Source organism: Raphanus sativus, chromosome 5 (assembly GCF_000801105.2).
Source record: "Raphanus sativus cultivar WK10039 chromosome 5, ASM80110v3, whole genome shotgun sequence".
In the NCBI taxonomy this organism is placed as follows: domain Eukaryota; kingdom Viridiplantae; phylum Streptophyta; class Magnoliopsida; order Brassicales; family Brassicaceae; genus Raphanus; species Raphanus sativus.
Window position 1 is genome coordinate 37,305,694 of NC_079515.1, and position 26,213 is coordinate 37,331,906.

At 36.4% G+C, this 26,213-nt stretch overlaps 5 protein-coding genes and 1 long non-coding RNA gene across 10 annotated transcripts; 4 read left to right on the top strand and 2 right to left on the bottom strand.

The window, feature by feature from the left end:
• Positions 1 to 113: 113 nt before the first annotated feature.
• LOC108859968 (uncharacterized) lies at positions 114 to 1,514 on the bottom strand. Its single transcript, XM_018633868.2, has 3 exons — positions 1,187 to 1,514; positions 639 to 732; positions 114 to 453 (listed from the first exon to the last, which is right to left on the bottom strand). Exons 1-3 carry the CDS (start codon positions 1,449 to 1,451, stop codon positions 381 to 383), a joined length of 432 nt encoding a protein of 143 aa, XP_018489370.1. The 5' UTR covers positions 1,452 to 1,514; the 3' UTR covers positions 114 to 380.
• Positions 1,515 to 2,211: 697 nt separating this feature from the next.
• On the top strand, positions 2,212 to 7,761 carry LOC108805155 (protein ROOT HAIR DEFECTIVE 3). The gene is given in 25 exon segments (XM_018577129.2): positions 2,212 to 2,371; positions 2,862 to 3,002; positions 3,086 to 3,152; positions 3,234 to 3,336; positions 3,571 to 3,641; positions 3,741 to 3,804; positions 3,892 to 3,957; positions 4,065 to 4,112; positions 4,197 to 4,259; positions 4,345 to 4,401; positions 4,513 to 4,671; positions 4,757 to 4,825; positions 4,900 to 4,991; positions 5,128 to 5,206; positions 5,348 to 5,437; positions 5,439 to 5,514; positions 5,621 to 5,745; positions 5,829 to 6,080; positions 6,082 to 6,092; positions 6,174 to 6,270; positions 6,363 to 6,524; positions 6,618 to 6,722; positions 6,859 to 6,953; positions 7,047 to 7,143; positions 7,245 to 7,761. Coding segments are annotated over 25 exon segments (2,394 nt in total). The 5' UTR covers positions 2,212 to 2,367; the 3' UTR covers positions 7,446 to 7,761.
• A 173-nt stretch (positions 7,762 to 7,934) lies between these two features.
• Positions 7,935 to 9,658, top strand: LOC108863435 (uncharacterized). Its single transcript, XM_056986606.1, is given in 7 exon segments — positions 7,935 to 8,276; positions 8,408 to 8,476; positions 8,581 to 8,639; positions 8,812 to 8,872; positions 8,954 to 8,996; positions 9,170 to 9,294; positions 9,296 to 9,658. Coding segments are annotated over 7 exon segments (807 nt in total). The 5' UTR covers positions 7,935 to 7,994; the 3' UTR covers positions 9,464 to 9,658.
• A 445-nt stretch (positions 9,659 to 10,103) lies between these two features.
• LOC108863434 (chaperonin CPN60-like 2, mitochondrial) lies at positions 10,104 to 13,797 on the top strand. The gene is given in 19 exon segments (XM_018637856.2): positions 10,104 to 10,268; positions 10,358 to 10,379; positions 10,607 to 10,738; positions 10,847 to 10,894; positions 10,896 to 11,007; positions 11,129 to 11,304; positions 11,387 to 11,482; positions 11,573 to 11,677; positions 11,764 to 11,850; positions 11,964 to 12,134; positions 12,225 to 12,293; positions 12,365 to 12,442; positions 12,536 to 12,631; positions 12,720 to 12,801; positions 12,804 to 12,818; positions 12,896 to 12,999; positions 13,093 to 13,198; positions 13,307 to 13,385; positions 13,475 to 13,797. Coding segments are annotated over 19 exon segments (1,716 nt in total). The 5' UTR covers positions 10,104 to 10,230; the 3' UTR covers positions 13,575 to 13,797.
• Positions 13,798 to 16,090: 2,293 nt separating this feature from the next.
• LOC130495262 (uncharacterized) lies at positions 16,091 to 17,273 on the top strand. Its single transcript, XR_008934530.1, has 3 exons — positions 16,091 to 16,388; positions 16,472 to 16,794; positions 16,941 to 17,273. It is a non-coding gene; the product is annotated as an uncharacterized LOC130495262 (long non-coding RNA).
• A 4,120-nt stretch (positions 17,274 to 21,393) lies between these two features.
• On the bottom strand, positions 21,394 to 24,437 carry LOC108863519 (protein indeterminate-domain 11). Of its 5 annotated transcripts, none has more exons than XM_018637975.2 (4): positions 24,323 to 24,437; positions 23,734 to 23,971; positions 22,891 to 23,290; positions 21,394 to 22,457 (listed from the first exon to the last, which is right to left on the bottom strand). In XM_018637975.2, exons 2-4 carry the CDS (start codon positions 23,960 to 23,962, stop codon positions 21,566 to 21,568), a joined length of 1,521 nt encoding a protein of 506 aa, XP_018493477.1. In that variant the 5' UTR covers positions 23,963 to 23,971; positions 24,323 to 24,437; the 3' UTR covers positions 21,394 to 21,565. The 5 variants fall into 5 exon arrangements, with proteins under 5 accessions (XP_018493477.1, XP_056842284.1, XP_018493476.1 ...); XM_056986304.1 differs by having other exon boundaries at positions 24,122 to 24,393; XM_018637974.2 differs by having other exon boundaries at positions 24,103 to 24,393.
• Positions 24,438 to 26,213: the final 1,776 nt, after the last annotated feature.

The following is a 26,213-nucleotide window of genomic DNA, read 5'->3' on the forward strand; positions in this document are numbered from 1 at the left end:
TCCTCTTCAGGTTATAGTCGTGTCAGTTTGTAGGATAAGTTCACACTCTTCATATTAAGTGTTCGTCGTCCTTGTACACATATAATTAAGCACGTATGCGTGGAAGATGTATGTAAAATGTAACCGAGCGTCATGTAGAAAATCTTATTCCTTGGTGTAAAGTAACTATTTAAAAAGGAGTTGAGATTGTTGAAAAACAAAAGGTAATGTGATCTTTAAAATTATGAATTTCATTTCCGACTCCGAGATTCAACACAACAGTACATCTATTGTTGTTATTGATGAGACCGAAGTTTCAGATTTTTTAGGCTGGAAAGACGCAAGGAAGATACTTATCCGGCCTAATCTGATAGATTCATAGACATGACTAAAGAGATGTTCTAGGCCGTGACTCTGTGACGCCCTTTTGCTATTCTCCGAGCTATGACTCTTCGTCCACCTTTGGTTGCTTTGCTGTTCATATTCAAGACATTCACTAATCCAATGAGTTAACAGTTTGGTCGGTCAAACACCATGCACAAACGACGAGTGCTAAATAACGAAATCCTCCAATGTGAATGAGAAAGAGCAATGATTTTCTTTTTCATACGAATAGAAGAAACAAGGACTCTATTCATGGAGTAAAATAAGAGACATACCGGGCAAAGAATCCATGGTTACGTTTGCGCCTGATAGTGCTAGGTTGGAATGTCCTCTTGGGAAATAAAAGCAATGGCTCACTTGATGGATCAACTACATCACACCAAGTCCAAAGATAATTAGGCAGTCACCACCATAGAGCAGCAAAATGTGCAACATTATAGGCACCAAAACTCGATAAACAATATAGAATGAAGGTCGGAATATTCTAAAGCTCAACACATAAACGTTCTTGCACAGTTTCACTATATCAAACTCTGCACAACATAGCCAAGATTCTTCACCCTCCTATACGCACTTTATAACTCGCCATGATCCCGTTTCAAAAGCCAAACCTAATCAAGTACTTCCACTAGCAGTAACTCAATAAACCACCTAAAGGTTCTGTCTTTAATCATGTTTCTACTTTGTGAGCATATGAGCAAGCAAGAAAAACTTTCTCATTCCCATCAAAGATGAAATCTTTAGAAACAGAACAGTGATCAGGACCAGACTAATGCTAAAATCAACATATACCCTAAAAATCATTGTAAGAGAGCAAAAGTACCTTCTGGTAAGAAGAAGTCGAGCGAAGGAAGACCAGAAGGGTGAAGAAACCCACGTTCCGTTAGTTCCCGAAGCGTAGCACTTTCGCTAAGCGAGTTCTGTACATTCGTCAACGACGGGAAAAAACACGGCGGGAGTTCTTGTCGCTGAGGAGCAATCTGCTGAAACGATCTGAGATTGTTCTGCGCAAAAAGGTTCGTCGTTGGCTTCGATAGAAACCGATTCATTAGCGAAGCTCCCGACCTGATTAGGGTTTTGGCAGCCATTTCTTCTCCCCTTCTCCGAGATTGCTGCGATTGCTTCACTGCGCTCAGCTCACTATCTCTCTCTCTCTCTCTTCGAAGACGAAATCTAGATGGGCTTTGGGCCGTAAAGCCCAATTGAATAAACAAACATACGATCAAACGGTGACATTATTGTAATTTATCAAGATATTAGAAGGTCTTTGTGGATGTGGGTTTCTTTCTCTAAACTGGGCCTCATTTATAAATAGTATGACGTTGAATAATTGTCTGACCAATACAGTGCTCAACGAGATGTAATCGGACGGTGTAACCTCCACGTTGTCGCTATGCCGGAGCTGACTGATCACACACCGTCCAACTTTAACAAAAGGTGAAGAGGCGGCTAAGTGGATCCCACTAAAACTTGGGCTTTTGTATGGGACCCATCACTGTCCAGCCATACATCAGTAGTGTGTTTATGCTGCCCACGTGGGACCCAATAGCGACTAATGGTAATGAGTATATCATAATTTCTTTGATTCAAAGTGACTTTTTACCTGAAATTATTCTTTTCCTCGAGCTTGGGATTTGTTAATGCATTAAGATTTCATCTAATTTTTGTAGGTAAATTATTTTTAGAAGAAAGTTAACTGGACCTGAACTTATAATTAATCGGTGAAATATTGGGGTAAATATAATAAAATATAAATATAAATCATAAAATAGTAGAGATATTCGTTGTAAAAAAAAAAAAAAAATTTCTGGCATTTTTTTATTGGTTGTTGTAAAATAAAAAGAAAGAAGGGTCGTATCGAATGACCTTAACCAGAACCAGTCGTCTTAAAGCAGCGGTACTGCTGCATCATAAGCCCTCTCTCTCGACTTCCCTTGTTCAGATCTCTCTGTCCCTCTTCTTCATTCATCACTCTATCTGAGGGAGGCATCGTTGTGCGAGACAATGGGTACTTTTTTACATATACATCTATCTCTGCTGCTCCATTAATGTTCCTGATCTCGTGGATCCGTTTTCTCTTCTGATCTGATCAGTTTTTTCGTTTTTTTTGCTGATCCATAAAGCGTTATTCTTTTTCGATTTCAGTTTGTTTTGTAAGCTCTGTGGTTCAGGGTTTGTTGATCTGATCTGTCTGTTGTATATCTCTTTGCTCTTATAAGGTGTTAGCAGATGAGTGTCAATGGTTATCTCGAGGTTGGATTTGCTTGGTTAATATCGAAATTTGGGATCTTATAACTGAAAAAAAATCTGAAATTTGGTTAGGGGTTTTTCTGGGTTTAAAGTAAAAGTCTAGACTTTGAAGTAGTTATTGAACACATGCAAGACTAGGTTTCAGATTCAGTTGTTTTACATACCGTGAAGATCTTGCTTTGTTACGATCTGATCTTTACTTGTATTGTACAGAGTTTGCTTATTTGTTGTATTGTAATAATATGCAGATGCAGCCTGCTCTACCCAGCTTATTGATGGAGATGGTACCTTCAATGTATCCGGGGTTGATAATTTTATCAAGGAGGTTAAACTGGAAGAATGTGGTCTTTCCTATGCGGTTGTCTCCATCATGGGTCCTCAGAGTAGTGGTATGTAATGCAAAATCTTTTGCTTCTTATGGATCCGTGTGCTTGGGCTGATTTTGAAGTTATTATTATGGTTGGATTTGCAGGGAAGAGTACGCTCTTGAATCATTTGTTTGGAACGAACTTTAGAGAAATGGATGCTTTTAGAGGAAGGCATGTCCTGCTCTTTGTGGGAAGAATGCTTAGCTTTTAATTTAAGATGATACTTCAACCCTTGAGTTTCCTTGTTTTCAGGTCCCAGACGACTAAGGGTATCTGGATTGCTAGATGCGCTGGTATTGAGCCTTGCACCGTTGTGATGGATTTGGAGGGTACTGATGGGAGAGAGCGTGGAGAGGTGTGTAGCCTCGTTCCTTGTCCTATCTGGGTCTTTTACTTTTTTTTTTTATCAAGCACCAGTTAATATAATCTGACCTTAATGAAGTTTGACTTGTAATGATTAGAGTCTTAACTCTGTTTCTCGCGCTGTGTGAATTTTAGTGAGCCCACACAAAAAAAATCTTTATATATGAAGAAGTATGTCAGTACAGAATGGCTTACTCACGTACAGTTTCCTTTTTTTGGCTGTTAGGATGATACTGCTTTCGAGAAACAGAGCGCTCTATTTGCACTTGCTGTCTCAGACATAGTTCTCATAAACATGTAAGTTGTTTTTCTGTTCTCTAGTTTCTTCTATAGATAGCAAGACATTCTTTTCTGTCTCTATCTTATAACAAACTGGCTTTCGGATGTATAATGCAGGTGGTGTCATGATATTGGTCGGGAGCAAGCAGCAAACAAACCTCTTTTGAAGACTGTATTCCAGGTAAGTGTCTGCATTCTTCTTGTCAGGATGAGTTATCGCTGATCTGAATTCTTAACACTATTCGCTTTTCCTGTTACATGCGATCAGGTTATGATGAGGTTGTTTAGTCCGCGGAAAACGACTTTGATGTTTGTCATAAGAGATAAAACACGGGTATGTATTTGTGTTTTTACATATAGTTAGTGGTAGCTTGCACTTTGTTATTTCTTTTCTTCATCATTCTGTTTTGTGGATTATAAGTTGTGGGTGAATATTTGCAGACACCATTGGAAAATTTAGAACCAGTGCTAAGGGAAGACATCCAAAAGGTAAAATAATGAGACAGTCTTTATTTTTTCTGTTTGTTTGACTATGTAATCCCTTATAGGCTTATATCTTGTCTTTAAATGCAGATCTGGGATGCAGTCCCCAAGCCTCAAGCACACAAAGAAACTCCACTTAGTGATTTCTTCAATGTGCGTTTGCTTTACCATTTTATAAGACTTAGTATCACTCTTCTTTTGCTAGGATCAAGAAATGGAGCTGTTTCTTGTGTGACAGGTTGAAGTAATTGCTCTCAATAGTTATGAAGAAAAGGAAGAGCTATTCCTAGAGCAGGTTCATTCGAAGTTTAGGATAACTCCATGGTTACCTTAGTATTTTACTAAACAGATGGCTTTGTATGTGATACTAATGCTTTTCCAATATATTTTTTTTGGTAAATGAAAGGTTGCTAGTTTGAGACAACGGTTCTTCCACTCTGTCGCACCTGGCGGGCTTGCTGGTGATAGACGAGGAGTTGTCCCTGCTAATGCGTTTGCTTTTAGCGCAAAACAGATGTGGCAAGTCATCAAAGACAACAAAGACTTGGACCTTCCAGCTCACAAGGTAATTTTGCTTGCTAAAGGCTCTCCCCCATGGCCCGTCATTGTTCCTTCTAGTCCTGTTATTTATGTGCTGCCTATATGCGCAGGTCATGGTAGCAACTGTGCGATGCGAGGAAATTGCCAATGAAAAGTTTGCTAATTTTACTGCGAATGAGGTGAATTTTCTTAATACTGTCTTTACGTTTTATCCTACTCAGTGACTTCGTCGTTAATATTTAACATTGTATAGAATTGGCGTGAATTGGAAGAAGCTGTACAGTCTGGTCCTGTTTCTGGATTTGGAAAAAAGCTGAGCTCAATCCTCCAGTCTTGCTTATCAGAGTAAGAATTTCGTGCTGAATTGTCCTATACGGTTTTCTTGTATTCCGGCTCTATTGATTGTAGTTTTCTTATGCAATTATTAGATTCTAGAACAGTAGGAATTTCCTTTTCATGTGTGTCCTAATGGTTGTCATAGGTATGACACAGAAGCAACATACTTTGAAGAAGGTGTAAGATCATCGAAGAGACAACAACTGCAAGAAAAATTATTGCAAGTAATGCATATACTCTTAACTTGTGACTGTTATACTCGTGTTTTGTGCAATCACTGCGTCACCTGGAAAAATGCAGACTGACGTCGTTGTAAAAATTAGATACCTATTATTAGGCAGTCATTTTCTTATTGTCCTATGCAGTTTGTTCAACCAACTTTCCATGACTTGCTTGGACATTTGAGATCTGGAGCACTTGAAAATTTCAAGGATGCTTTTGAGAAAGCCTTGGAATGCTGGAGAAGGCTTTTCATCATCAGCGGATGTATGCGCTCAGTCTTGCGTGTCTAAGTTTGATAAAGGATGTGAAGGTATAGCTTATTGTTGTTGTCAGTGGTAAAAATATTGTGATGTGTAGGATAAGTACTAAAGATATCCGACATTAATTCGAATCACTGAAAAAATGTTTTGTTGCAGAGGCGGTTATTGAACAAGCAGAATGGGATACATCTAAAACTCGGGAAAAGCTTCAGCGTGACATTGAAGCCCATATCTCTTCTGTACGTACTGCAAAGCTGTCTGAACTGACTACTCTGTATGAGGTAAATAGAATTCTTAAGCAGAATAAAAGCCTTACAGGTGTCAACTTCTCTCTGGACTTCCTAATGGATAATCGTCATTGCAGTCAAAACTAAACGTAGCATTATCTGGACCGGTGGAAGCTCTTTTGGATGGAGCTAATGATGAAACATGGCCAGCAATAAGAAAGCTACTAAAACGAGAAGGAGAATTGGCTGTCTATGGTCTATCCGACGCATTATCTGGATTTGACATGGACGAAGAAACACGGAATAAAATGCTCACTGACCTTGAGAACTATGCACGTGGTATTGTTGAAACCAAGGCTAAGGAAGAGGCTGGAAGAGCGTTGATGCGCAATGAAGGATAGGTGACACCATTATACTACTTTGTCATTATCCATAGCTTCCGTCTTGTATACAGCTTTCTGATTAAACAAATTTCTATCCAGGTTTACTACAATCTTCAGCCATGATTCTGATTCAATGCCACTTATTTGGACTGGAAAGGAGGATATCAGAGCAATCACCAAAATGGCTCGTTCTGCAGTATGAACCCTATCTTATAGCTCTGATTCTTTGACTCAATCAAAAAATTCTCCAGATTTTGATGTTACACCCTTGTTCTTTTTTTTCAATAGTCATTGAAGCTGCTGTCTGTTATGGCTGTTATCCGCTTGGATGATGAACTTGACAATATTGAGAAGACACTGACTCTCGCTCTGGTTAATTCTACAAATAACAATGCTACTAGCAAGAGCATCAGCACAATTGATTCACTCGCTTCAAGCACTTGGGAGCAGGTGACTTAAAACCTCACTCAGTGTTTATAAGGAAAATAATATGGTCTTACCTTCTTATTGCTCGATGTCTATTCTTACCTTCTTATTTATCAGGTTGCACTAGAAAAGACGTTGATCACACCTGTACAGTGTAAATCACTGTGGAGACAATTCAAAAACGAAACAGAGTATACTGTTACACAGGCTATTTCTGCACAGGTACGCTGATGATTATTAAATGTTATAAAGATATGTTATTAGAACTCTCTTTTTATCTCGTTTGGTGGTTCACAAGCTATAACACACTACAAAGTTTTAGAGGTTTAAATCTGAATAGAGTTGCATTGTATTTCAGGAAGCTAACCGACGGAATAACAACTGGTTGCCACCTCCATGGGCAATCCTTGCATTGGTCGTTCTTGGATTTAATGAATTTATGACTCTCTTAAGGTTCTCTTTACTCAATTTTTTTGAATTGACTGCGTATTTTTCCTATAAAGGAGCTTCTCTCCACTTACCTCTCCCTTCCTTCTCTTGTGGCAGAAATCCTCTATGGCTCGGTGTTCTTTTCGTCGGATACCTTGTTTCCAAAGCCTTGTGGGTGCAGTTAAATATCTCAGGAGAGTTCAGCAATGGAGCGGTATGAGCAAGCTTTCCAACATCCTTAGTTCCACTGTTCTTCAGTTTATTCTCATTTATAATCTCTCTGAAATGCAAATGTTCATCTTTGATCAACAACAGCTACCTGGACTCCTTTCTTTGTCAACCAAGTTCCTTCCAACGGTCATGAACCTCCTTAAGAAACTGGCTGAAGAAGGACAAGCTCCATCCACAAATACCAACCAGAGTTCTATGAACTCCTCAGCTCAATCCGAAGTTACAACTAATGGAGAAAGCAGCAGCAGCAGCTCTGGTTCGTCTCCAGCGAAACTCGTTTCATAGAACAAAGAACTAGATAAGCTTAGGCTGTTGTTTGTCCGAGAGCCCACGAACCTAGAAACTTTTAAATTTCCTTACCCTTACAAAAGGGTAGCTCTCAGTTTTGGTGTTTGATCAGAGAGATTCACCGAGAGCCATACGTTTATGTCTCCGAAGGCATTGGTTCCCTCTTGCAGGTGCCAAAGCCGTCGTCTTGTATGTTCCTAGACAAAGATTCGGATGCAGACAGAAACATAGTCATGCTTTGTTTGCGAGTTATGTATTAATGTGGTTTATTGTATCTGAAGAAAGAATGTGAAACTTAAGATTGGTTTGTTGATTGAAGAGAGTTTCAGTTCTCAATACAATGGTACTGCAAGTTGTTTCACTTAGTTTTCAACTTGAAACATAAAGATGGTTTCGGACATGATGATCAGACCAGGCATGAGAAATGGTCTGAATAATAAATGGGCCTAGATATTGACAATTTCGGCCCAAGTGATTTTATTTTCAAAGCGTGCTGGAGTAACATTATCTGCGAAGGAAGGAAGGAAGTAGGTTGGCTCGGGAAGAATGGGGAGTTGCGGCCGGAGCAGTCTGAACTTCATAATAGCTTCAAGGCCGTTTCATCTCCAGCATCGGTCAAGTGACCATCTCTTGCCTTCTCTTGGCTTAAATCTCAACCTCAAGCGCAGGCTCTCTCTATCCATCACCTCATTTACCACCAAGATTCTGTCTCCTCCTCCTTTCTCGGACAAGGAAAAGAGAAGTAATGCCCTGCCGCGTGGGGCAGGAGAAGGAGTTAAAGATGATGCGAGGAGTAAGCTGCTTCAAGTAGTCTTGGTCTCTCCCCAGGTTAGGTTCCATCATCAAGAACCACTGAACACACAAACGTTACTACTGCATTGTTTTGGTTTGGTTTTGCCATCTTCAGACACGTGTGGGAGCTTATATAGATATCTACTGGTTGCTCCTTCCTTTAACAGATTCCTGGAAACACAGGTTGCATTGCAAGAACATGTGCAGCTTCAGCTGTTGGTCTGCATTTAGTCGGGGTACATTCATGTTATCTCCTTATTATATAGTTGATTCCAAGTGTTCATCCAAAACTCCCCTAAAAGTAAGTTATGTAACCTCCATCTGATGCCTCCTGCTTCAGCCATTAGGTTTTCAAGTGGATGACGCCAAAGTAAAGCGAGCTGGTTTGGATTATTGGCCGTATCCTCCCAACCTATATTAGTTATGCTCTTTTGTTGGTCTTTGACTGTCCCCTGCATAAGCAACTCATCTTGTTGTTATTAAAAGGCTAGAGGTTGTGAGATACTGAGATTCATGTGTGATGTATGTGCTTTCGTTAGCCTTCTTTTTCTTCTTAACTTGAAGCATTTAGCTATGTGGTTGTCAAAGCACACAGCTCATGGGCTGAGTTTCAAGAATATTTCAGGCAACAGGTTTCTCCATCACCTCTCTCCACTACTACTTTAAGTTCCCTGGATATGGTGTCTGACTTGTTATGTCTATGTTTGTCTTAGGAGGGAGAGAAACGGATGATAGCTTTCACAAAAAGAGGAACAAAAAACACATTCAGTAAGTTTGCGTATCCCCTAGACCTCTCTGCGTTTGTTAGCAATATCCATTTAGCATTTTGAGTAGCTGAAAAAACGGTTAAAAAAGTTGAGATGAGTCCGTTGCATGTCTGAACAGCATCAAGAGAGAGTGATGTGTTCTCAACTGTCACAACTTGATTTGATTGGTGCAGGACTTCTCTTACAGAAGAGGCGATTACCTCTTGTTCGGGTCAGAGACAAGTGGTCTACCTCCTGAAGCACTGTCAGACTGCAAAGACGAGAAATACGGAGGGGGACCATACGTATACCGATGGTGAGACGTATGTGAGATGTTTGAATCTGTCGGTGAGTGTAGGGGTGTTGCTGTGTATGAAGCGTCCAGACAGCTTTAACTATGAGCAGATTGATTGTGCACCTGAAGGAGATTCTGTGAACGGTGAAGAACCATTGTTTGCAGATGATATTTTTGCTTGATACATTGCAACAAAAATAGAAGAGAGACAACACAAGGCATGATAGTCATAAGCCATAGGTGGATGGAAACTTCACTTTTTTGGCCAATTTTTTAAAGCTGATTATCCTTTTTATCATATCAAAACCTAAGTGTGGGGATGACAGCTTTTCAGTTTTCGAATTTTAGAAATAGAAGTATTTTAATTCTATTTGATATATATCTGGCCTTAGGCTCCCTGAGTTTCTAGCAACCAAGCGTTGTAAACTTTGCCAGACAACTTATGGCTGAACAATAAATAAACAGTTGTGGTAATGTGAACCAAAACTGTTTAGCAGTATAAACGGACTTGTCAAATAAGTAAACAGCAGTGGATGGGCAGTACACAAGGTATGGGCTTGAGGTATCAAGGCATACTAATGAACTCCTCAGCTCAATCAGAGGTAACTAACAAGCCAATGTAGCAATGGTGCCTCTTCATGTGTGAGAGCCACCGTCTTGTCTCAAAAATTCTGATTCAGACCAAAAGTATACTCGTTGGAGCAAGAGCTCCGTAAAAAACGAAAAATTTGGGCCATTAGAATGTAAAATGGGCCTAAGGCAAATGAACAACACAGCTAGCTAATCTTGGAGTTGCAGAAACAGAGCTGACCCATGAAGACAGAAAGTTCCAGACTTTTTGCCCTTTCTTTCCTAAATATTTCCTCGCATATTCTCTTTCCGATCGTGTCTAAACCCTAAACCCTTCGCAAGCCCCTCTCTGTCTCTCTACTTTGTCCGCAAGCGAAAAATGTACAGAGTGCTGTCAAAGTTATCTTCCTCAATTGGGTACGTTTGATTCACTGAACTTATTCTATTACTTACACTCTTCTCGATCTATTCGAACTCATCTTTCTGGGTTTGATTGTCTTTTGCAGCTCCTCTACTTCCCGGAAACTGGTGAGTCTCGTTAACTTCTATAGATCTTCTTTCAAATTTTGATTACCTTTCTTTTATTGGGCATCCTCATCAACAAAGTTTCTACCTTTAAGCTTCTGAGATTTGCAAACATTCTCTGTTTTAATCGGTCCAAATGCTGTAAAATGATTTAGCTTTAAGTTGTCCAAACCTATAATAGTTATTTAAGACATGTGTGTGTTTTGGTGTTCTCTTTCCACCACTCAAAGGTTTCGGGAAGGATTATAAGCAGCAGAAACTATGTGGCTAAGGATATCAGTTTTGGGATTGGTGCTCGTGCTGCTATGTTGCAAGGTGTTTCCGAGGTTGCTGAAGCCGTCAAAGTCACTATGGGACCAAAGGTATATATACATATATATATATATATATATATATATATATATATGTTTTGTTCTAGAAAAAAGTTGTCAAATTCATTAATTTTAAATTGGTTTCGGTGGTGGTGTTAGGGAAGAAACGTGATAATTGAGAGCAGTTATGGCGCACCGAAGATCACAAAAAGATGGTGTCACCGTGGCCAAAAGTATTTCGTTTGAGTCGAACGCTAAGAATATGGGTGCTGAGCTCGTTAAACAGGTCGCTAATGCCACTAACAAGGTTGCTGGAGATGGTATAAATTGACTAGATTCCCTCTCTTGAGTTAAAAAACATCTTTGATAAGTTCTTACTATACTGAAAACACGATGCAGCGAGTCTTAACTTGTGTTTGCTTCCTTTTGTGGTTATAAAAGGTACCACTTGTGCGACCGTTTTGACTCAGGCGATACTCACCGAAGGCTGCAAGTCAGTGGCTGCTGGTGTGAATGTGATGGATTTGCGTAGTGGTATAAACATGGCTATTGATGCAGTTGTCTCTGATTTGAAAAGCAGAGCTGTTATGATTAGCACCCCAGAAGAGATCACACAGGTTAGTCATGATTCTCCTTGTACTTTCATATACCGAGCCTGAAGTTGATCTCCTACTGACATGACATTTGCTATTCTGATAGGTTGCTACCATATCTGCAAACGGAGAGCGTGAGATTGGTGAATTAATTGCAAGAGCCATGGAGAAAGTTGGAAAGGAAGGGGTTATCACTGTTGCTGTAAGCTCACTTTGCTTCTCATGCCTTGTAATTGGATCAGATGATGTTTGATCTATCTCTATATCTCATCATCGCTCTTGAATTACGCAGGATGGGAACACTTTGGAGAACGAGCTTGAAGTAGTTGAAGGAATGAAGCTAGCCAGAGGTTACATCTCTCCTTATTTTATCACAGATGAGAAGACTCAGAAATGCGTAAGTTCATATCTTTCTGTTTGTGTTTGGTCTGATGTGAAGGGCAAAGAAAGGTTTTTGGACTAAAATATGCTTTGTTTTTTCAGGAGCTTGAGAATCCCATCATCCTCATCCATGAGAAGAAGGTTTCAGACATGAACTCGTTGTTGAAAGTTCTAGAGGCAGCTGTGAAGGTAAATTACCTTCGTGGATTACATAAGTTGGAAAGTCCGATTTATAGAAAAAGTTTGCTATTAGAAGTACCACTGCTCACTTGTTTCTCTTTTATCGATTGTGGTTGGTGCAGAGCAGCAGACCACTTCTTGTTGTAGCAGAAGATGTAGAGAGTGATGCATTAGCTATGCTGATTCTCAATAAGCATCATGCTGGGCTTAAGGTATGCGCTATCAAGGCTCCAGGTTTTGGTGACAACAGGAAAGCAAGCTTAGATGATCTTGCAGTTCTTACCGGTGCAGAGGTAAAAGAGTTTCTTAGGACACAACATGTGTTTATGTTAGTCTCACGTTTTATTTTTGCATTTTCTAACTCATTGGTTTATTATGCACAGGTTATCTCTGAGGAGCGCGGTCTAACTCTTGACAAAATTCGTCCTGAGTTGCTTGGAACTGCGAAGAAGGTAAGAGGAGAACATATATGTATTGGAGTTTCTGCTTGAGATCCGAATCTAATACAAGTTCTTTGAATAAGGTCACCATCTCTCGTGATGACACTCTCATCCTGCACGGTGGTGGCGACAAGAAGCTAATTGAAGAAAGATGTGAAGAGGTACATATGGTTGTTTCCTACACTATGTCTACCATGAATCTTGATCATTCTAATACAGGAACATCAATACTTTTTTGTACTCATATTGTACAGTTAAGATCAGCAAATGAAAAAAGCACATCCACATTTGATAAAGAAAAAACGCAAGAACGACTCTCAAAACTATCAGGTGGTGTTGCTGTCTTCAAGGTTAGTCAGTCAGTCACCCATCAATCATTATTTTTTTGGAACTCTTACATGGCTAAGTAGGCTGATATGTGTCTGGTTCTTACATTAGGTGGGAGGAGCAAGTGAAGCTGAAGTTGGTGAAAGAAAAGACAGAGTCACTGATGCTTTGAATGCTACAAGAGCAGCCGTAGAAGAGGCATCATACCTGGTAAGTAAATACTACTTACTATATGTATTCTCTCTATATACTTGCTCTAATCGTTGCTGTCATGATGATACTTTTAGGTGGTGGTGTGGCTTTGTTATACTCTACAAAGGCTTTAGACAACCTTGAAACTCATAACGAGGATCAAAGAAGAGGTGTTCAGATCGTTCAGAATGCTCTCAAGGTTTGATTGATCTCTTAACTTCTTCTTCCAATGAAAAATCTCTCTGTCCAAAAACTAGGAACCGTGACAAGAAGTTTGGTAATCTTTGTGTAGGCACCTGCTTTGACAATAGCTGCAAATGCTGGTTACGATGGTTCTTTAGTGGTTGGCAAGTTACTAGAGCAAGACGATTGCAACTTCGGTTTCGATGCTGCCAAAGGTGAGAGAGTAAATAATAGTGTCTTTATGAAAACATATCTCAAAACGCAAATATCATCAGCCTTCTGAATGTTTCTGTCGTTTTTTTAATTGTTTTGTATTTGTGTAGGTTCGTATGTTGATATGGTGAAAGCTGGAATCATAGACCCTGTCAAGGTTATCAAAACCGCATTAACCGATGCTGCTAGGTAAAACCGTTGTTGCTTTTTTAGAAGTAAAAGTAAAAAAACTAAGTTTATGATTCATGGTGTTTTTTCTTTTGCTTCTTGTATCGCAGCGTTTCTTTGCTGTTGACAACAACAGAGGCCTCAGTGCTTGTGAAGGCAGAGGAGAAAACTCAAAAGCATGTCCCTGATATGGCTGGCATGGGCATGTGATGATTTGGCCTTCTCTAACAAAAAAAAAAAGCATTCAAATTAAAGCCTTCTCTTTTTTTTTGTCCTACTACAAAGTTGTAGACTTTCTTCGATTTAAATTGCTTACAATGTTGCAAACTTTCTTTGATCTAAATTAGTTGTTATCAACTTTGTGGAATGCCAACTTGTATCTGTGGTCAAAGAATTGAATTTTAAACAGGCAAAAGAGACTGTTTTTTCTTCATCAAGAACCTCTCTGTTTCCGCTTAAGAGTATAAAGCCACCGTTTTTTACCAAAGCAAAGACTTATATAGGTTTACAGAATCTTTCGGACCATGAGAACTGGAACAACGACCAATATCGGATTGTTTTGGTAAATATTACTTCAAAACTGAACCAATAAACTATTGCAAAAACTCTGACACGTTGAAAAATCGTATTTCTTCGCGAAACATGTAAGACTCTGTGTTTCGTGCAGATGTGAATCCGAAAACTTCATTTAGGGTTCCAAACAACAAAAAGAAGAAACGAAACTCAGAAGAACAAAACGCAGAAAAGCCTAAAAAGGAAACACGAAGAACAGACAGGGGAAAGAAGAAACCGATTTTTTTGAGAAAAAAAGGTAAAAAAAAAAATTTGGACCATTTCTCGATTTGTGCGTGTCATCCTTGCGCAGGGACAATCATCCTCGTCACTCCATCGCCATATAAACACAGCTGCTTCTCTTTGTCTGAGCGATGTGTCATATCTATCACAGAAGGTCGACTCTCTCTCTTAATTGAATTCTCTCTGACATCTCTCTAGACTCTTCCGCCGTGAAGTGAACTCCGGCCGGCGGGTGGGCTTCCACAGCCACCGCCGGTCCGGTCTCTCTGTTTTTCATGCTTTCTTTTGCGTTTCTTCTAGCTTAATCTTCTCGTTTTTTTTTGTCTTTGGTTTTATTTATGCTGCCGCCGCCGCACCTGTTCTCGGTGGACGGCCGGCTCAAGTCTCCGCTGTTGCATCTCTCCGATTAGGGTGAACGGTCGGCTCTCGGTTTCCGCGTCGGACAGTTCTTGCGTTTTGACGGCGGCTTTGGTGGAAGCTTTATGGCGTTCTGAAGATGTCTCGATGTTTGTGGATGGCTTCGCTTCCGGTTGAGTTCCCGACAGTCTATGGGTTCTATCCGGTTAAAAAAGCGAGGGGAAGAAGATGGTTGTATTTCGATGGCTCGGGAGGAGATCTCGGGATAACCCCGATGAAGCTCTCCGATGGAAGGAGTCCAGGCGAAAGAGTGGTTGCAGGAAGGATCGGGATCTAGGATCCGGCGTTTGTGTGGTGTTCCGGTGAAGCGGCGGGTGGCTTGCTCCGGTCTGATTCATTGTCGGTGGAAGCGCAGCGGATGAGTGACACGTGTGCCTCGCTGGGCGAGATGTAAACACGTGTACTCCGCGGACTTCAATACTCTCGCGTGTTTGGTGACGCGCAGGTTAGGGAACGCGCCCACCGACAGTCTATCTGGGTTTGGACCTTTGATGGATCGATTGTAGCTTGGGCCATTGTTGGGCCTTTTCCTTTTCATGTATGGTTGTGTTTTGCGGACTCATCTCTTGGGCTTATGTTTGTATTTGGGCTTTTAGCCTTTATTTATAAAAATACTTGACGGGAAAAAAAAAAAATCTATCATAAATAATAAAAATAATAAATCTGTCAAAACCATGTGTCACATCAGCCTCGTGGAAAAACAAGAAGACATATTTATTTATTTCAGTCATTTTCCACACTTTATTGCATGTGAAAATATATATATATCATTCTTAATTGATGACCTTCACAAGAAATTATTCAAAAAATAATAATAATTAACTTATAGCCGAGTAAAATATAGGTGTTTTCAGTCTGGAGCATGATAATGGATTTTATTTTGACAAAATGAATTCTAGAATAATACTGGGATGTTATTTTATAATTTTTAAATTTCAGTCATCAATAGTTCTTTAAATTCTTTAAATTTTTTTAATTTTCAATTATATAGTAATGCATAATTTGTCAATATTAATTGATAAAGAGCTGCGAAGTGAAAACTAAATTAATCATCAATTTAATGAACACTTCAATATGTAATCAACAATAGCATATTAGAAAGTTGTGGCAGGCCATGTGTGAAATCTACTGATGTACATACTAATAAGAAAACACATGTATATGATATGTATATTACATATATGTAGAGATCGGTACATTTATATATTTTCCTAAGAATAAAATATATTTTTGCATTTCAAATTTTAGAAATACGTTAGCATAAATGAGTCATCCTTGATCGAATCCAATGCATATCCTCCACTTTACCTTTTGCTTTTCTTCATGTGCCACATTTCTTAATTAATCTATTTATATAAAGTATGGTTGCTTCTCTCCTGGGCCGCCACGTCAGCTGCCAGCGCACAAATTCCTTCTCCCAGCGTCTGACACGTGTATCTGTTTAATGAAACGCAGAGTGTTGGGTTTCGTCTATTGGGCCTTGCTTCAGGTTATGGTTTTCGGCCCAGCGACCGCGTAAGCAGTGTGAAACCCTAATACGTGTTGATACGAGTTCTTCGTTCATCCTCGACCGCGGACATGACGATCCAGATTCTGTAACATATGAGTCGTGATTTATTTGTCTTAAATCTTCTTAATTCTTTAGCCCACTACAAAATCTTCGATAACCCTCCTGAAGCTCTGTATATAAGTTGCCTGCGATGAACAGACCCACATGGCACTCTCCAACGATGGGATTCTACCCGAGGTCTCTTCTGATTCATGCTTTCGCTCCAAAGCCGAGATTCGCATTCTTCGTCTTCCCAAATCGAGGTATTTTTACAATCCCCTTCTTCTTGGATCTGATTGCGATTTAGTTAAATCTTAACTCAATTGTGATTCATGAATCTTAACAGAGGAGACTGGTTGTGATTTAGGACTGTCTTCTCCTCACTTATGGTGTTATTCTCTACGAGGATACTTATTAAAATCGAAAAGCAACCATAGCTTCAAGAGCTTTGTGCCAGAGCTTTATTTCATAGTTTTACTGACTATACCTATTTGTTCTTCTTCTTTTTTCCGTCTATAGGCTGTCTTTAATTATTATCTATTGTTTGTGGATTTCATTTTGCAGTAGATTCTACCTCACAAGTACTTCAATTTTCCACCTCCTAACATCGACTCATGATCTATCTGGGATTTTCTAAGTTTGTGGCCTTCCTTCTTTCGAGTATTCAAGGTATTCTAAGGTTCATGCTCATCCAGCGCATTCCACCTTCTGTTTCACATATTTTAGATTTGATATATATACCCATATTTTATAGATGCTTTTTTGTCTGAGTCTGCTCTCTCTCTCTTGATCGTTATGTTTACTCCCTTTTACAGGATTGGTTTTACTTCATATTTTCACCAGTTGCCTTCATACAGCTTCGCAAAGCACACAACTTTCTTTTTAGCTCTTCATCCTAGGTAGTTTGGATTGTGATTGCTGGTTTTTTTCCTTTTTGGCTTTTATTGAAAGTTCTGATTCTTTGAATCAACATGGACTTCGATAAAAAAAAAGTGAATCAACATGGACTATTGACTTTAGATTAGTTTTTTCTTTTGCTGGATATGTAACAAAAACCGATGTCACTTGCTTCTACTACAAACATTTTTAGAATTTGTGCTCATTATTCAACAAAAATGTAAAGTTTTGTGTCAGAACTACATTAACAAGTTCAGCAAACAATGGGGGTGACTGTATAGTCTTTTTGGAGTAGATATTTTGGAGTAAAACAAATTTACTCTAAGTTCAGCTGAAATGCTACCAATCAGTTTAGTCAAAAAAAAGTTATCGATCAGGTTGACTATTATTATTTTACTTTTACTCTGTATACTATTGATAAAATAGAAAAAGCAGTTTAAGTGTTACTCTAGAATTGACAAGAAAAATACAACTAATGCTACTTTTTGTTTCTCTTTCATCTTTCCACCTTTTAATATTTACTCTGTTTTTCACCATTATATTTACTCTGCATTATTCCAAAAGTTTCCAATTCTAACCAATATGACATAAACATTCAGTTTTGAAATTAAACTTTAAGTCACTACTCGGAAAGTTAGAAAGTTGTTCCTTTTCAGAAAACCCAATAAAGACAAGACTGAATGCCTACATGAGAACGAGGAACTGATCTGCTGGTCAACACGAAGAAACTATAAAGGATCCTGATCATTCCAACTATGGAGAGAAGGTCCAAATCTTAAGAAACTAAAAAAGATCCTGACCACTCCAACCATGGAGACAATGAACCTGGCCAAAAGTTTCCCAATTCCAGTTCCCAAGTTTTTAGAATTCACTGAATAAAGTAATTGTCTTTCAACTTCTTAATTAATTAGTTCTGGTTTCGTTTGTTCAAGTACAATTGGTACACATGGTAATTTTAGTATTTATGTTGTTATAAAACTTTTTTGTTAGACTAGAACAGATGTAGTTTTTTTAGTATTTGGTTAACAAGGAAACCAAAAATCTGGTTAACAAATACTAAAAAAATATATTTGTGGGAATCAAAATTATATAGCTATAATAAACAACAATATATTACAAATGCAATAAAAATATACATCGAATTAAATACATGCAGCACACCATATTATTTAACTACTCTTAAAATTAAAAATTAACAGCATATAATTTTTTTAGCCACGATTGTTAAAATATCTCAAACAAAAAATATGATTCTAGAAGTAACTAATTACCTAATTGTAAACATATGAAATTTTTCTAAAAAATAATTCAATAGCATAAAAACAATTCTGAAAATAATAATGTATTTTACAATAACAAATATTCCGCGTGAAATACAAAAATACGAGAAAACTAACAAAATATTATAAAAATGGAATAAGTCACATAATTTTAAAATATTTTAAAAATTAATTGAGAAAAAATATAATAAATAGAATTAAAATAATTAATTATAAAAAATAATGAAAATATTATTTATATAATAACACATTAAAGAAATCATATGAAAATAAATATAACTAATTTAATACTGATATGAAAATAAAATGTTTGAAATTTTAAATTTTAAATTGAAACGTAATAAAAATGATAAGATATAGGAGTATAAATGAAAGTAAAAAATATAAAACAAACCAATCAAAATATCTATATTACCAAAATAAAGAAGAACACATTTCTATTGAAATCATATCAATCATCAAAATATAAATTTATTTAATTGCAAAAAAAATAGTGAAAAATTATAATAAAACCCCACAAAATAAAGTAACTACGAAATAATTGTTCAAACCACATATATTAAAAGCATAATAAAACCATCTCAAATAAGAAAAACTACTAAACCAATATTATACATATATTTAATCAATATGTTTTTCTTTGCTATTTATTATAATTGTAACATAAATTTTTTAAAATATCCCCAAATAGTTGAGTTCAGATGAATGACAATAAAAGTCAGTGTATGAGATTAAGTAAGAAAAAATTTACTTTTTTTTTAAAGCTGGATTTTATTATTAAGCCTTTAAGGCAAATAGTTCTAAACAATGAGAATTATCAAAACAAAAGTAAAAAAGAGATACACCAGTAGGGATCCAAAGTAAAATAACACACATCTTGCGTATGGATGACTAAAGATTTTCACATAAAAACTCCATATTTGCTTTTGGAATAGCTGAATCTCAAGGGAGACTAACTTCGTATTAATCCAAAAATACCACGCTTCAGATTGAATTGAAAACGATTGTCACTCTCTTTTTAATACTCGAGTAGGAACCATTGAGACAAGACAACTCTTTATATTGCCCCATTGCTGATAATAGAGTCAAAGAGATTATCGTTCCATAGAATTTGATACTGTTTTTTGAAGTAACCATAGTTTTGCAGCAAGAACTCCATCACCATCACATGAGGAACCATCAACGATTGAAGCCGGTAAGATCCGTCGCCACCATCCGCAGTAGATCTGTCAATTACTTTTTCTAAACGGTTCAATTGAACCGAAACTTTTGTTTTGCCAAATCTATTGAAGAAACATACAAAAGAACAATAAAAAACTTTGCCAAATTTAAAATATATTGGCAATCGAATAAAATAAATAACCAGAAGTAAATCAGATCAAAGAAAGAGAAGCAAAGCGAAACAAACAAGCCGATGACGGAGCTGTAGAAACTTCCTGCCATCGGCTTGAAACTATAAAAAAATCTCTCCTTTTCTCTCTTGACGGTTCGTCACTGAAGAAAAAATTTACTTAATCTATACAAGATTTATTATTAGAAAAAAACAAATAACTTTGACTTTGAAAAAAACATCTTCACATATTAGCGAACAACAATTATGGTAAAGGTAAACTATCTCTATGCCATAATTTCGTTATGCACATGAGAACATGAGGAATGCATGAAATTTATGGATTGTCATGAACAGAAAACCAATATGTCTCAGGCTGAAAAATGCTGAGATAGATCAAACATTCCTTATGAGACGTTTCTATATTGAAAAAGAAGTGTTATGTAACAAATATGATTGTTATAATGCCATCACATCATAATAATCTCGAAAATTGTATAGGGATTGTTATTACTATTAACAAACAGAGAAGTTGTTAGTGTTGGTTTTATATTGACTGACAAGTGTCTACACTCATGGTCACTATTCAGTTTTTACACTTTCCAATTTCAATGTGTTCTTATTTTAATTAGCTTTGCATTAATAACTTTTTCTCATTTAATTTAAAATTTAACTTTTAATAATAAATGCTACTTCAAATAATAATCACTTCCACTCCAATAACATGTCAAAAAGTATGATTTCAACATAAGGATAATTACTTTTATAACATACACAAAAAATTACCCCATAGCCAAATCATTTTGAACCTAAATATTACAAATCACAAATAATATACTAAATACGAAATCAATTTTTTTCTAAAAAGAAACAACATGACAAAGCTACAACTCTTTAATAAAGAAACAATTATTGTAAACGAGCAAAATATATTTTATCAGATATAATTTCTCATATCTAAAACTTTTTAAAAGACAAAAGTAATTATCATATAATTCTTTTGCAAATGTAAACCAAAAATACAAACTACAAAATCATTCAAAAATAATAATCTAATCAAAAGTAAAGTATATCCCGCCCGTAGGGCGGGCCGACCCTAGTTTCTCATATAATAATCTCCCTACTCTTCATTATCTTTTAACTTTTTTAAGGTATCAAGTACCTAATCATTTTGTAAATGATCGTAAATAAAAATACAAACCCAAAAGGACTTTTTCAACTAAACTTTCGTATGACAAAAATTGTTTAGCTTTGACGATAATTAAATCTGAGACTCGAAATACTCTTATTTCATGAAATATCCACTGAAATTAAATTATGAAATTGAGCTGGATACATAAAAAAGGATAAGTGAGAGTAACAATTCATGTAACTGTTTCTTAAAAAAAAAACAATTATGTAACTAATTACGAGAGATCATTAGAAGGGAAATACAAATTATTTAGTAAAAACGTGTGGATATACATTTATTAGTTAATTCTCAAAAAAAAAACAGATATACATTTATCAGTTTAGCTTTTATCCATTTTCACGTATATACGTTCTTTGAAATAGCATGTGGATATAATTCATGTATGTGTGTAGGTACGTAAGATAATCCTAACATACGTGTAATAGAACCAATAAATTAATTATGAGTAACCAAAAATACTGACGAAAGGACAAGTAATCGTGAGCTTTTTTTGTCTGATAAACGAAAAAAAATCAGAACTAAAGTAGACGAATACGTAACAACTTTCAATCAAATATTTCTTCTGCATGTATAAAACCTGAATCATTTTAAATTCTCCTTTGGTGAACTTTCAGGATACAAAATTTCATAAAACAAAGAACGAAACAAAAGAGACTATATAAATATAAAACTAGATATGTATAATATATGTTAATAATAAAAATTTGGATGGATTCATAAGTATATGAACAAAGCAACTAACTAACCCTGCCAAGGCTTTGGATGAAGCTGATCAGAAGCAGCACCACTGATGCAATTCCCGAGACCGGCAAAACTTAGCATCTCGTTATGAGACATTAACGGTCTTAGCCCCAAGAAGTCTCTCGTCAAACCTTCTCCTACTCCACCGCCTCCACCGCTTTTCTTCTTGTCTGAACCTGCGGTTGTAGTATCAGCGGGTGTCCTCAAGAACGCGCTGAATGTGTCGTCGAAGGCTTCTTCTCCACCGTGGTGATCAAACACGGAGGGGTTGTAGCCTTGAAACATAACTTGATTGTTGTTGTTGGAGCTGATGAATCCAGATGGCGACGTCATCATTGCCGCCATTGTCGTGGTCATGAGGTTGTTATGATGAGCTGACCTCTCGAAGTCTGTGGTTGGTGGTAAACGAGGTGACCTGGTGGAACCCATTTGGGCTGCTTTCTGGAGCAATGCGGTGGCTGACATAGCTGGAGAAGCTGCAAGAGAGAACAAACCTCCTCCACCGTTACTAGGGTTACGGTTTGAAAATGTGAGATCTTGCGGCTGAGGCGCAAGCCAAGGAGGGATGCTTTGGTGGTGGTAACTAATGATATGATCACTACTTTGTTGTTGCTCTTTCTTCACTGGAAATGTAGAGAGATGGTTGCTGCTACTGTTACTATTGTTAGTACCATTGTTGTTGGTTTTGAAGTGAAGGTTATTGATGATGTTGTGGGAAGGGGAAGAGACGTTCATGTTTGGTTGTGCTTGATCATGTTGATGATGAAAAGTAGATTGGCTAATCAAAATAGGGTTTGGTTGATGATTATAGTTTTCTGGTATTACAACTTCTCGTGCAGTCTCTTTACCCAATGCTTCACAAAATGCTCTATGAGTTATGAAACTATCCCTCCTGTTTATTTACCCAACAACAAAACCATAAAATACTCAATAACAATATGTTAATTAATACGAAAAAATGTCACGTTGAGAGAAGCTATGAAAGTCATGTGGTCCATCTAAAGCATGTATCAATCACATATGTATTGTAATGAATGATTAATGCAAGAAAATGAGAAAGAAAAAAAATCCACATGATAGTTTTTTAGAAGAGAAAAAGAAAGAAAAGTACTCTGAACTAGTTTTATATAATAAATGAAGATTCTTTGAGCTACCATTCTTGTCCTCTTACAAATTAAATGAAATTACTCATATCAATACAGAATACTTTGTACCATGCATGTCTCCCTCCAGCACCACAACAAATCCAAAATTTAAAACCAGTATTAACTGTAAATTCTAAAATAAACTAATAAATTGAAAGAAAATAAAAAGAGTTTATTTACCTAGAAAAGATAGTTCCACAGTCACATCTGTATTCTTTGGTGCCACAGGTCTTAGAATGGGCCTTGCAATCTGACTGAACAGCATATTTCTTTGAACATTTGTCACATTTCCACTTCTTCTCTCCATGCTTTCTGAAGAAATGCTTCTTGATTCCAGTTAAGTCACCTAGAGCTCGAGACGGGTCATGGTGTACACAGCTTGCTTCTGGACAAACATACACTTTTTTCCTTATCACTTCTTTGTTGGGTCGTTGTTTCAGCTTCCATGGTAGATTGTGACCTCTCTTATGAAGCTGTAGATTCTGGTCTCTTTGGAATCCTTTGTTGCAGATCTCACAAACAAATCTGTTTGTTGCCATTAGTGTTTTTGGTGATAAAGAAATCACTTCTGATTCCGGGTCTGATAAAAATATTGAAAGTTGAAACCATTGTCAGTGTGAGCTCAAGAAACACTAAGAAATTTTAATATAATGGGCAAACTAAAATTAATAAAGTTGCGATTGTTGTGATAACTTAATATAGTAATTATGTTGAGGAAAACTATAGTTACCACGCACAATAAAATTTGAACAATACACACATGTCTTAAAACTTAGAAATTAATTTTTTTTTTAAACTAATGACTTTGGGTGTGTTTTTTTTAATCTGAGTTTTTTTTTTCTTTTCTTTGTTTAGAATAGAGATGATAAACATAATAAAGGTGTAAAAAGAATATTCTTTTTTGGTAGAAGGCCCATAATTTTCCAAGAAGATGAGTATCAAATAGTTGGAACAATGAATCAGTACAAAACCAAGGAACAAGTTGTTTATTTTTTCTTTTATAACCATTCTTTCCACACGAACCTGGATTCCCTGGTTGGTTCCTCCTCTTCTTCTGAGGCTGAGATTCAGGAACAAAGAACTGTTGTTGTTCTTGTTGTTGATGATGAGGGAAGTAATTAGAACCACTTGCTTCAGTTCTGTTTCCTGAAGAGACACTTGTTTGATCCCCAGAAGCTGATGTTAAATTCGACATATTCTCTTGTTGTTGTTGTTGCACTTGCTGATGAAGTAAGATATCTTTGCTCATCATCAATAAAACCTTAAGAAAAAATAAAAAACAAAAACAAAGATAAGAAATAGAAAAACTTTTTTCAGATCTGTATATATGGACATATATAGATATATACTGATAAAAACCGAGTCAAAAGAGAAGATTAGGCATATACACACAAGAAATGAGCTTATATACAAAAAAATTCGAACATCCTTCTTTGGCTTCAACGCAAGAGACAACCTCTATCCACTTTTATGGTTCATGTTTTAAATCAACAAGAATTCATCTCGATGAAACAAAATAGAAGTAGCAACAAATTCCTGCACATAACATTAACAATAACTCGACAAATTCAATTTTAAAAGAACACAAAAGAAGGAAGAAAATCCAATACACCTAGAAGTAGAAAGGGAGAGAAGAGTGAGAGAGATAGTGGGCAAGAGAAACTCTATTATCTTCCTCTCTCTCTCTATATTTGAAACCCTGAAAATAAAAAAATATATAAAAAAATACAGAAAAATAAAATAAAAAGAACCCTACCGCTAAGAAAAAAGCGGCTTTTCTGATCTTTTTATTTATATTTTCTTATAAGCGAAGATCAATCTGTCCTTTCATTATCATTACCTGCAAATTTGTTTTACGGTTTTTTTTTTCAGTTTTATCTTCTTCTTCTTTGTACTACTTTTCAATTTTATCTTTTCACAAAATTTAACTATTGAAAGATATATAATTCTTTTAATTTTGGTAAAGCTGTGGCAAAAAGATGAATACTGTATAGCTTTCTCACAAACTCTGTGAAAAGCTAAAGAAGTCTTTTATACTAGTAGTTCTACACCCCTCTCTGGAGTAGCTGAAGACATATTTGAATTCATTTCGTTCATTATTTTGCGTTGAAATGATATATTTCACTATTTTCTACTTTTCATGAATCAGAATTACAAGTTTTCAGTAATTAAAAGAAGAGTTACTAGTTTATACACAGGAAAGGTTTGTGACAAAAATTAGTGAATAATGATATCAGTATTTTCTCTATTTATTTGAACATAGTTGATTTTTGGGTCTAGTTTAATTACTTTTACAGCTTTACACTGTCATTTTCAGAACTAAGCTATGATTGAGTGAGTCACAGATTAATATTTGAGGTTTTGGAATAAAAAGGTTACTTTTCTATTGCATCATCTTTTCTTTTCTTTTTCGATTTGATGCTTTTCATGTCAAAATAAAAAGGTAATGAGATAGTTTACATTGATTAAATGGATTGATCATTGTCAGTGCGGCATGCCCTAGCTTACTTTAAGATCCAATAACACAATAACTGGAAAATTATACACATGTACGGGTTCTGATATTGTATATATACTTATACGGTGTGTTGGTGAAAAGTTGAAAATAAAACGAACCATAGAGAAGTAGTGGTGTGGACAAAAAAAGTCTAGCAAATAAAAGTCATGCAATATTAATACTTGTTACCATAATAAAGTGCCCAAACGATTTTAGTAATTTATTTTCCTAACCCATAGGTAAATCGTATACGTGAAAGGAAAAGAGCATGTTTCATCAGCATATTGATTGGTTTGTCCCTTTTTTTTCGGAACACTATTGCTTTGTATAAAAATATATTTTGTATAAAACTTATAACAATATGTAATGTATTAATTCGTCCTTTTCCACAATTTTTTTTTTGTTTTTTAATGTGATTTGTCCGATCCTTTTCCCAATACGAAAAACCAGCTCATCCCACACATTAAAATAATTTTACAAGATACAAAAGGTGTGCTAAAATTTGAATTTAACCTATAATTCTTTTCCTTTGATGATATATATGGATCCTGCGACACCGAGGTCATATGGTTTAAACTAAATCTTCACAAATAATAAGCATATCACAATCAATCATAGGAGTATTTTTTTTTCAAAATTATGTTGAAAAATGAACCTCTCCTAACATGTAACAAAGCAATTTAACTCGACGTCCATTTTTTTGCAAACTAGAAGCAAAACAGTAAAGCTGACAGAAAAATATACAGATGAGACTTGGATAGGCATGTGTATATTATCTTATTCAACAGTCCAGAAATTATGGGTCTGTAAAAGATTATACGTCCTTGTCTCCATGTCAGATATGCATGGCTAGATTATAGTAACAAATATCATATTCTGACACCATTATAAATAACAATTTTCTATGTCCTTAGAAAACATGCATGTGCATGTTAACATGTTTGAGTGATTCTAAAGACTGATTATGATTATACATAACAGATCTGGTTCAACTAAACACACAGGT